This window comes from Cyclopterus lumpus, chromosome 11 (genome assembly GCF_009769545.1).
Source record: "Cyclopterus lumpus isolate fCycLum1 chromosome 11, fCycLum1.pri, whole genome shotgun sequence".
Classification (NCBI taxonomy): domain Eukaryota; kingdom Metazoa; phylum Chordata; class Actinopteri; order Perciformes; family Cyclopteridae; genus Cyclopterus; species Cyclopterus lumpus.
In genome coordinates this window covers 2,896,155-2,907,671 of record NC_046976.1, presented here as the reverse complement: position 1 = coordinate 2,907,671, position 11,517 = coordinate 2,896,155, and the positions used below count along the sequence as shown (strand labels likewise).

The 11,517-nt window shown below is 40.8% G+C and overlaps 2 protein-coding genes across 2 annotated transcripts in view; one reads left to right on the top strand and one right to left on the bottom strand.

The window, feature by feature from the left end:
* The first annotated feature begins 4,449 nt into the window (after positions 1-4,449).
* Positions 4,450-10,827, top strand: zgc:91910 (uncharacterized protein LOC445276 homolog). Its single transcript, XM_034545744.1, has 4 exons — positions 4,450-4,553; positions 6,489-6,639; positions 9,262-9,383; positions 9,539-10,827. Exons 2-3 carry the CDS (start codon positions 6,505-6,507, stop codon positions 9,355-9,357), a joined length of 231 nt encoding a protein of 76 aa, XP_034401635.1. The 5' UTR covers positions 4,450-4,553; positions 6,489-6,504; the 3' UTR covers positions 9,358-9,383; positions 9,539-10,827.
* Positions 10,828-11,078: 251 nt separating this feature from the next.
* LOC117739379 (bone morphogenetic protein 8A-like) overlaps positions 11,079-11,517 on the bottom strand; it is a 2,549-nt gene continuing 2,110 nt past the window's right edge. The window contains exon 3 of the mRNA XM_034545743.1: positions 11,079-11,517. This exon is cut by the window's right edge and continues 534 nt beyond it. The gene's annotated coding sequence lies outside the window, so the exon portion shown is untranslated.

Below are 11,517 nucleotides of genomic sequence, written 5' to 3'. Positions count from 1 at the left end.
GGAGGCCGGTGGCGTTGTTTTGCACGGACTATAAACTCCTTTCCAAGGTGCTCGCTAACCGGCTCAAGAACTTTCTAGAGACTATAATCCACAGAGACCAGTCTTACTGCGTACCGGACAGGTCCATCATGGACAACATTTTTCTCATGAGAGACCTTTTGGATCTTTGTAAACTGTATAATGTTGATGTTGGTGTTGTATCATTAGATCAAGAAAAGGCGTTTGATCGGGTCGATCATGTTTTTCTTTTTTCCACTTTAAGGGCTTTTGGTTTTGGTGAAGGGTTTGTGTCACTGTTGGGTTTGATGTACAAGGAAGCGTCTTGCTTGGTGAAGGTGGGGGGTGCGCTGAGCTGTCCAGTCCAGGTCCAGAGAGGCATTAGATAGGGATGTCCTATCTCTGGACAGTTATATTCTATTGCCATTGAACCCCTTCTACACAGGTTGAGATCCCGTCTGTCAGGACTCATGTTGCCTGGGCTGCCCCAGCGGCCCTCCCTGGTGGTGTCAGCATATGCTGATGATATTAATGTGTTCGTCAAAGACCAGAGGGATGTCGATGTTCTAGGGAGCAGTTTAGCTTTGTATGAGAGGGCATCTTCAGCAAAGGTAAACTGGGGGAAGAGTGAAGCTTTGCAGGTTGGGCAGTGGTTAAACAAAGAAACACCAAAACTACCAGGAAGCATTAGATGGGGAAGGCAGGGCTTGAAGGTTTTGGGTGTTTTCTTGGGTACAGAGGAGTTCCAGAGACAGAACTGGGAGGGTGCTATGGAGAGAGTGTGTACCAGACTGTCTAAGTGGAAATGGCTGCTACCTCAGCTCTCTTACAGGGGGAGGGTCCTAATTGTCAATAACTTGGTTGCCTCGACCCTTTGGCACAGACTTGTAGTCCTACCTCCACCACAGGGCCTGATCGAGAGAATCCAGAGGGAAGTTGTGGACTTTTTCTGGTCCGGGCTTCACTGGCTGAGGTCTGCGGTGCTGTACCTGCCGGTCCAGGAGGGAGGACAGGGCCTGGTGGACATTGCATCCCGCATAACAGCCTTCAGACTGCAGACGGCTCAGAGGCTGTTGTACAGCTTCGGCCTGCCATGGACTGACACTGCCTGTGTGCTGCTGAGGAAGGCTGGACGGTTAGGGTATGATAAGCACCTATTTCTACTTCAGCCCCAGTCAGTAGACCTAACTGGTCTGACACCGTTCTACCAGTCCGTCCTACAGGCATGGCAGGTGTTTACAGTTCACCGGAGAGCTGTGACGACACCAGGGATGTGGCTCTTTGAGGAGCCGCTGTTTGGGAGCAGCTACGTCTCATCCCAGGTCCTGACGTCAGCCAGCCTGAGATCCAGACTGAGAGAGGCCGGCTGTGTGAAGCTGGGTCATCTAATGAAGACCTCCATCTCTCAGCTTGCGGAACTGACCAACATCCAGTCCAGCAGGCTGCTGCTCAGGCTGGTGGAGGAGGTCTGTGCTTCTCTGCCAGAAGCCCTCAGAGCGTTTGTTGGGGACCCCACAGTATCTGACCAATGGGACGATGAGTGTGAGTATGTCTTCCCACCCCTGGTTGTCTGTCCTGCGGTTGGACAGTGGAAGGAGGAGGAGGAGGACATCCTTCTGTCTCTAAAGACACCCCAGCTGGGGGAATTTGAGACTCTGGGGAGTAAAGCAACGTACCAGGTCAGTGTGAAGGTCTCTAACTTGCATTCTCTGGCAGGGGTGAGGGTGTCGAGGTGGGCCGAGTTGGCGGTCCCTGTACAAACCCCCCGTAGACAAACGGACAGGAGACCTCCAGTGGAGGATTGTACACGGAGCCATAGCTACGAAAAGGTATCTGGTGCACCTCGATCCTGGCGCAGGGGACGGCTGTCCTTTCTGCTCTCAGACAGAAACCATCCATCATCTGTTTGTAGAGTGCTCCAGACTGGTGAGACTCTTCAGCCGCCTGCAGGCGTGGTTTCAGGGCTTAGGAGAACGGTTTTCTTTCTGTCTGTTTATTTATGGTCCAAATTACTCTGCTAAAAAGAAGCGTGTACACACACTAATGAATTTCCTTTCAGGACTGGCCAAACTGGCAATTTGGAAAACGAGGAAAAACCGTGTGTTGGGTAAAGGATCAGAAGACGCGAGTTTGATGCTGACGGGACTCCTGACTGCTCGGCTCAGGGTGGAGTTTGGTTTCTACAGACTCACAAACAACACAGAACTCTTTGTGAACCTTTGGGCTCTGAAGGACGTCCTGTGTTCAGTCAGAGGAGATGCTCTGGTTCTGAACTTCTGACTTGTGTTTTTTTTCTTTATTAATATCTTCTTTGGTTTTGTTTGTTTTGCATGATTTAGTTTTGTTGTAAGGATTTGATGAACTGTATAACTGATTTAAATGATAAATAAAGACCCTAGACAATCAATCTCTCTCTCTCTATATCTATCTCTATCTCTATATATATATATATATATATATATATATATATATATATATATATATATATATATATATATATATATATATATTATTTTATTCATTTGTGTAAATCGCAACGTTACTATTTGCTTGGAAGGATCAGTATTGTTTCCGAACCTTCTTCATTCCAGGGACGATTTACTGAGCACGAACAAATGTGTCACCTTATGTCTTTTTAATATGAAAAACAAGTGGCAGAAGCCAGTAATTTTCTCATGAACACAGATTATCGTTCCGAGCGTTTTGACGCTCTAGAACGACCGTGTCCGATGTCCTTAACCTCTCTTCTGTCGTTAAGACGTTTCTTTGACCGCCTCGCTCAGGCGATCAGACTTAGTCAACCGATGGCATTTCTTTCTTTTTTGGCCCCTGTAGAGTTTTTAAACTGCTGCTGTATTTCTTTGACCTTCTGGGGGCTGTTTGCACAACCATGATGTTTGGGCTGACAGTTTAGTATTCGTATCATTCCTGGACTGTTTGCAGTGGAATTAATGGTCTGTTGTCTCCCATCAACTGCAGCTGTTTTTTTCAGACGGTACGAACAGCAACTTACACAGCGTCCTTATGAGGGGGGGAACAGTCAAAAAAAGCACCGTATTTACCGGGTTGTTACGCCCGAGGCAAAAGGCCCCGGAGTCAGAACTTCTGAGCGTTGAATTCTTTATGGGACACAATGCTGCACGGGGACGGCGGGTTTAGACAAGCTCTGAGAAGACAAATATAACAATGCATAAAAGGGCAGTGCAATACATCCACTGTGACAAAACCTTTTGCACACATAAATACTGTAAATATGGATTTAATATGGACTACTTTATCGTGTAGCTGTCAGCATTTATTTTTTCATTTGATGATCTCTCAGTACATGGTCTGGGTTTTAAATTATATTTCATTTATTTTAGAGACAGGGGGAACAGTATGTCTTGGTTGTGAACCCATTATATACAGCTAGTGTTATAATGTATTCACACATTTTATTTATTTATTTATTTATGGATTCCTTTTCATTCCCAGAGAGATGCCCCGGGTGGATGCAGAGGTAGAGCACTTCATTCACTCCCTGACGTTCACGTTGGAATCCAGTCTATTTCTACATGTACATGAATGCATGCAAAGTTATGTATCTCTTCTTTTACAGAAATATTATGCTGTGAGCTGGAGCGTCTCTTCGCCTGCGGACCACTTTAAATACTTAGACGACAGGACACCTGATGGCTGGAACATGCTGATCATTCTAATCCTGTTTGGATGGAGGGGGCAGAAGTCACTGGATCACACCACCGTGTCAACGAATATGATCACATTTATATAATACTCACTGGCTGACAAACATCTCATGTCTTTTTCATTTAACAGCAGCAATGTTCACTTTGTTGTATATCAAATTGTTTTGGAAAACAGAAAGAAAAAAAATATTAATAACTAAATTCTGCAACTAAAATATTATTCCAGTGATGGCTTATTCGTTCATTTTTATGAAATAAAGTGACACGTTAACTTGTCCTCAGTGTGAAGGACAGAGCAACATGGCTATCTACCTGCGTTGTTTGTCAAAGGGAACGTAAAATAATGTTCTATAAAGTTCTAAAACCTCACGATGAAACCATCACTCACATATAAAGTATATTGAAATATGCTGATCTTTCAGATCATTTAACACTTCATTACTGATCTTAATAAACCCCACAGATGCATGTGTGTACCTGTTGATTCAGTTAATTGTGAAAATGTTACAGTGGATGTATTAAAAGGTGAAGGGGCCCACTGAGACGGATTATACATCATCACATAAACTCTCTTAAGAATTAATGTTAATCCATTTAGATTGAACGCATGTCGATTTCGTTTAGTTCAGCGTCACCTGGAGCGTGCGCGTCGGCTGTCACACACACGCTACCCAGAAGTTGTAAGGAACAGGCATTCTCTGCCAGCTCACCTCTGGGGTGCTGCAGTTTGCCTCCAGTCCTGGTGGGGGCGCTGCTCGTTTCTCTGGCAGGTTTTAACTGTATGCGACGGTGAATAGAACTTCTTTAAAGTTTCCTCTGATTTCCAAAAAAAGACCGACAATCGAGCAAAGAGAAAGTCCAATCTCAGAGGTAAATCCGTATGAAAACGAATACTATCAATATTCAACTGTCACGACTTATTACGGGGTTATCCAACAGTGACTTGTATTCATAACTGTTTTCTTCATCCAGCCACAGCGTTATATTGCGTCGTAAATCGTAGTCACAACACTCTTAGCTTCTCCAGCTAGCTTAGCTAACTGTTAGCGAGGCGGTGCCGGTGGACGAAAGGCCTGTTAGAACGATGCTAACAAGCTAGCCGGTCGTTTTACACGACTAATATTCAGTAAAGTCGTCCGATAATAACTGAGTTATTGACGCCAACTCCTACAAATAAGAGCACACAACGTCGTGCTCTTGCTGGATCACTTTCACAATTTAAAGGGCAACGCCATGTTGGCGGTGTTTTAGCTTGGTAGTCAACATGGAAGCTAGCGTAACGAGTTGAAGTGATTAAAAACGTAACGTTGAGTTTAGCAAGTCGACGGCAACAGCTTTTCAATCAGTCATACCAAGGTACTCAAGTTATACGAGTTAATTAAGTTATTGTGATTAAGATAGCGGTAAGCAGTTCAAAGGTAACGTTAGCTTGATGGATGTTTCTCTGGCTCACGTGTGCCTGGCATTGGAGCAACATTACTGTAGGCAGGGGATTAAATACTCGATTTAAGTGATTTTAAGCATGTTTTGTGATATCGTAATAAATTTAAACGATGCGAGAAGCAGCCGCGCATCTGAGCTCATTTACATTGGTACACCAATAAATACATAACTTAATATAAAATATATATACCCGCTAACAGCTGTTTGTAATGGCCTAATCTACAAATCTACAACTTGAGTTACAAAATGCACCGTGTTGTCAGTTAATTGGGTACAAATGGTTAAAAGATCTGTTTGATCCAACAGTCCTGCAATAATTCCCACACATGAAAATCATAATGTTCAGTTTTTGTTGATTCGCGTCTCACAGCGTTATACGTCTTATATTTAGATTACACTCATTGATATAAATGGTGTGGACACATTATTATGAGGTATTATTAAAATACCTCAGTTTAATGCAATCAAAACAAAAAACTGAAACTGGTAGACGGTTAATCAATTGACTGACAAAACATTAATATGTATTTATTTTGTGAATTGTTCATTTGTTGTTTTTCAAGCAACATTTTATAACATTCTGGATTTAAAATTGTATTGTGATAATTTGCTACTGTGAATCAATTCATCTCAAAAACCGATTCAACCAATAATATACTCGGCATATATAGCCTTGAACCAGATGTAATGTATTGCATCGATGCTGTATTAGACTGCATTAGTTATGTGTACATAAAGGGACTATTGGAAGAAATATATAAACTGGAATTGCGTTTTTCTTTTCTTGTTCTATGATCTGCTGTACCATTTTAAAACTGTTTTGGTTCAATCAACAGTGAGTTTCCACTTAACTTAAACATGTACATGGACATTACATTATGTGACTGTTTTGCATCTTATCCTGAAATATAACAGCCTCCAGTCTACTTCGAAGGCAGACTGTAACCTGGCAGCAATGATGTGCTACCATTCAGACACATAACACAAACACTGATGTTGGATTGCAGTGTTACTTGAAGTGTGCTTTCCAGTTGATCCTAAAGGTGTTGGATGGGTTATGTGCAGGCCAGTCCAGTTCTTCCTCACCAAACTGGGAATGTACCAATATTCAAATTAGTATCTTTTGATATGTAGATGCTTTTAAAAAACAATCTATCTAATATGACATTTTTTTGGACTAATGCGTCAGTTCAGACTCGTTAGACCAGCTTACCACACCCTAAACTTACCTGCTGCTGGTGATTTTCCACCCTGCATTTAGATATAACATTATATATCGAGTCGTGTGAGCAACACAATCTGTGATCTACGATCTTAGCCGTAATAGTAATCTGTGGTCTCTTTATTTTGTTATGCCTACAGGTCAAAGTTGAGGGCCATGGCTCGTGGGCATCAGAAAATTCAGTCTCAGCAGAAGAATGCAAAGAAGGCAGCAGAGAAGAAGAAAGGCCAGGCCGCTGACCAGAAGACTGCAGCGATGGCCGCACTGGTCCACACCTGCCCTGTCTGCCGGGTGAGTACAATACCTGTTGCTGACTGCTGATCCCATTTAGTTGTAGACATTTTTTTTCCACATATAGAATCTGTTTGTGATTTGGTTTACTTTTTCTCTGGAAAATGTGCAAAGCTTCTAGTATTTATTTGATCAGATATGATTGTTTTGTATTTAAACTAGCATAATTTCAACCATCCCAAAGTCACTAAACCGTCAATAATTCTAAATGTTATCTTATTAGCTTTTTATTATCTGTAGTGTTTTGTGTGCAGAATATAAGCAATTCAAATGAATAGGTAATGCATATGTTTGTATTCTTGTTTAAATACTTGAATTGAGTAAAGAAAATCTTTGCATCTTTAGTTTTTATTACTAAAAGCTTAGGATAAACGGCTCATAATTCCATCTTAATCAATTAATGTTGCTGTGAAAACGAATCCTTCAAACTGGATGTATTCAAATTTCTTGCCATTAATTACATTTTACAATTAAATGCATCATGATAGTTTTTTGATTTACTCGTTTTAACTGCGTAGAGCATGAACGCAACATGCAAGTCAACGCAACCGCAACCTCAGCAGGATCAGCTCACTGGGATCAGTGTCGAAGTTAGTTTTCCCAAATATTTTTAAGGTTGGTCCTCAACTGCTTATTATGATCTTGCAGTTGTAGTAATTTGAACTGTCTCCTTCACTCGCCAGCATATGCGTTTGTGTAGCTGCGATGTTACTGGCTGTACCGCTGTGTTGTGTGATCACTTAACTTTCATGCGTTAGCGACACGCGGGTGTAAATGTGGCGAGACGTAGAAATGAAACTGATTGGTCGATCACTGGTTCACGTCCAATCGGCTAAAAACGTCCCGTTTCGATCAGCAGCCAATCAATAGTGCATCTCTAGGGTCTAGCGGGCAGCACGGTATAGACAACATTTATACCATTGGGCAACTTGTTTTGTTCTTTCAAACGTCTCAGCCGTCCTCTCTACCAGGCAGCGAGTCCTCAGAGGACTGAACAGGAGGAAAGGTGTCTGTGTTCTTCATTCTTTATAAACTTTGCTTAGGAATATCATTTATTTAGTTTCCAGTGTGCGATTAATGACTACATATAGTGACTTTGCTGGTGTAAAAAACATAATATTGTTTTAGAAACATTTTGTTTAAATATTAATTAACTCTAATTAAAAGCTCATAATTTCTTTTCTTAAAAATCCAAATTGTTTATTTGTCAAGTACGTTGCACATACAAGGAATTTGACTCTGTGAAAGGTGCATAATAATAAACAAAGAATAAAACAATAATCAAGTCTTAATTTAAAGATAAATATGGTAAACAACAAACAGATTAGAGTACTTTAAAACAAGTATACATTAGAAAATAAAAGTGGCAAGTGTATTTTAATAAAAAAATTTATGTCCAAGGGTGTTGAAGGAAATTGTCCTGGAGATGTGTCAGTCAGTGGGGTTCCCGGGCGTTGTTAAATAATATATTTTTCAGCGTGCACGGAGGTGTAGTGGCTGAAGAAGCTTTGTAGGCTGTCCTGATTCCTGCATGGTTGCCCTGTGAAAACAAGTCTTGTGTTGGTGTGTGTGAGGAAATCTTTACTCGCACAAGGCACATAACCAGTTTATGTATGAGCAATTAGTGCCTCACGTGATGCTCGAGAAGAGCTGTAAAATATGTATCTCGATGCACCGTAAGAATTTCCACACCTCTAAACTATGTTGTCGTGTTTTTATACTCAAAGATTTTAAAATATATATGTATATGTAGAACATAATAAAAATGTTATATATATATATATATATATATATATATATATATATATATATATATATATATATATATATATATATATATATATATCTTTATTATTTTTTCCCCAACAAACAAAGTTAGATGTGTAAAGTGTTCTACATACATATACTGTACAGTGTTTTACATACAAAGCAAACAATAGTTAAATGTATATACATTAAAAAAGAACGAGTCGCAGCACCTGAACGGGCATTGAGACTTTACTGTGTCAGGAATATTGTTCCCAATCTTATACTTATATGAAACATACTACAGTCCCCTTTCAATACTCTACAACAGTAATCATTGAGCACTGTATCAATAGGCAGTACTACACTAATGAGAGTACTGTATTTTCCGCACTATAGGGCGCACTGGATTATAAGGCGCACTGTCAATGAATGGTCTATTTTCGAACTTTTTTTCATATATAAAGCCTATATACTATAACATTATAGTGCGGAAAATACGGTACTACTCTACTGCTTTGAACCTGCTGACGTTTGGTGGTGCTCTCTGCCCAGCCTTCTTCTCAGTTACACCAAAGTCAATGTGGCCTGAATTTGTCTGTCCTGGCTCCCCCTTCCTTCTCCACATCCTCAAAGGTTGAGGAGAGAACTGTTTTTGTTTTTGAAAGAAAAAGTGGTTTAGAACTGCAATGCAAGTGTGAAGCAGGACATGCCCTGAGTTGTTTCAGAGCAACCATGAGTTACAGGTTGGGGTCTTTGTGTCATTTGTTAGTGTGTCAACAGTTAAGAAAAACTGTGTTAAATTATGTAAAGTTTCAGTTCTAATTTATTGCCATGAAATTAATTGAAACCATGATTCTGTTTTTGTTTTTTCAGACACAGATGCCCGACCCCAAGACCTTTAAGCAGCACTTTGAGAGCAAACACCCCAAGTCCCCCATGCCCCCTGAGCTGGTGGATGTTCAGGCATGAAGAACTGCTGACTGGACTGAAACCTGGTTAGTAGTTTTTTCTCTCACGGTCGTTTCAGATCAAATCCTGATAATTGGTGCAATTTAGTCCAAGGCAATTAAAAAAAGATACTTCAGAGGTATTTTGCTGACTTAAATATATTCCAACTATTACATAATGCAAAACAACGTGTTGCTTACAGATACACAATGACCACAGACTAAACATTGGATCACTGCGCCTGAAGGATGTTGATGACGATCACTGGGACCCGTCAGTATTCATGGTCAACCTGTTGGGATGGAGGGATGGGCTGTGTACGAGAAAACAAAGACGGGGGCACGACGTCCACCAGCACCCCCACTTTTATATTTATTATGTACAACTACCTTGCTATTCCACATGGGAGGGGACCTGCCTGCTAACACTGAATAAAATGATCTTGTGACTTATTAATGGTAGATGTGGTGAGTCTGAAAAAAAATGACCGTGGGAAGGAGGAAAAACTATTTTTGAACATGTGGCTAGCTAGTAATAGATTTCACATTTTAGGACCCCAACCTTATAGAAACCCTTTGCGATGGCATTAACCGCCAAAGATCTCAAATGCAACCTAAACAAATGACTTTTCAGATCTGTGTGCTTGAATTGAGCGGCTAGAATACATTAGTGGCCCAATATTTAATGTTGGAATCTCGATTCTGTCAAATAAGCATGCAACCACCAGGCATTGTGATGCTGTTAAACGTTTTAATTTAATGTTTAAAGCTTGCTAATTCTTGATGCCACTAACATTGCCAAAATAGGCACGCATATTTTTGATAACGTCGTCTGTAAAAGGGTCTATTTAATCCCAATGGATGTGGCACTGCTGTTGAGTCTAACGCTTTATTTTCACTTAGAAATAAGTAGTTCCTGGCCTCAGCTATCAGTGCACACGCTCTATAGAAGATCAACAGTTTCATGACAATTGGCCTGTTAAAATGCAAAAATCCTATTGCGTATTTTTGTTTATGTAAAGATGTAGAATACTAGCGCCTCAAAACTATTTCTTGTCCAAGACTCGACAGCATTGCCTCCTCTGCTGCTCCACAGGTGTCCACTCAGGAACACCTCACAACACCTCACGTTAAAGCAAGTCTCGCAGTCTGTCGCTTGTTTCCCTCCCAGATTATTCTACGTTCTCCTCCGCTATGTTTCCCAACACGATATTGGCAATAACACCATCCATGTCCCACTTCAGTTAAACCAGGACCAGATCAGCTCTGTGTCCTTTTCCACTTTCAGTGCTCTTTGTTTGAACTTGTTTGAAGAAACTGTAACCGGCCCAAATGATCGAGAGTTAAAGAAATGTGTTCATTAACTGCCGAAGTAATTGATCCCTGTTTTTGGTTCTTCGTGTATTCACTAGCACGCAAAAACACATTTGCTCTCACTACATTTTCTTTTGGATTACCCTTTTCAATAAATGGAATACTGTATATAATGTTACTGGTCTTCTCAGCTGATTCTGTGTACATGTCGAGATGTAATTACGAATTCAATAATGTAGAGTATGTGTATATCTACCAGTGTTCCCCGGTAATTACCGTCTTTACAGTTAACGGCAGCGGTGTAGAGCAACTCCGAGGTCCTGGACTGTGAGGTCCTGGACTCCGAGGTCCTGGACTCCGAGTCTTGGACTCCGAGGTCCTGGACTGTGAGGTCCTGGACTCCGAGGTCCTGGACTCCGAGGTCTTGGACTGTGAGGTCCTGGACTGTGAGGTCCTCTGCCGTGCTTTGAGTGACTTTTCTTTGCAGGATCATCATTTATACAACCAAAGTGTTTATTACATTATTTACTAGAGCACAATGTAAATTACAGTTACAAGAGTCCTGCATTCAAAATGTTGTATAAAAGCAGAAAAATATTGGCATCAAAATAAACTTAAAGTAAAAAGTATACCCATTATGCAGAATGTATCTTTTCAATTCTTGCTGCACAGCTCTAATGTTGCAGCTGATGAGGTGGAAGTCATTTGATAACATACTTCATCAGGCTAGGGAGCAGTGAAGGCCTTCGCCAATGTTCTTGGTCTTCAAAGGTTTTGTTTGACCAACAACCCGAAAGATAATATTCACCTGCAATATTGTATTATTTACACTTGGCTATTTATCATTAGTCCTGTAAAAACTATTACC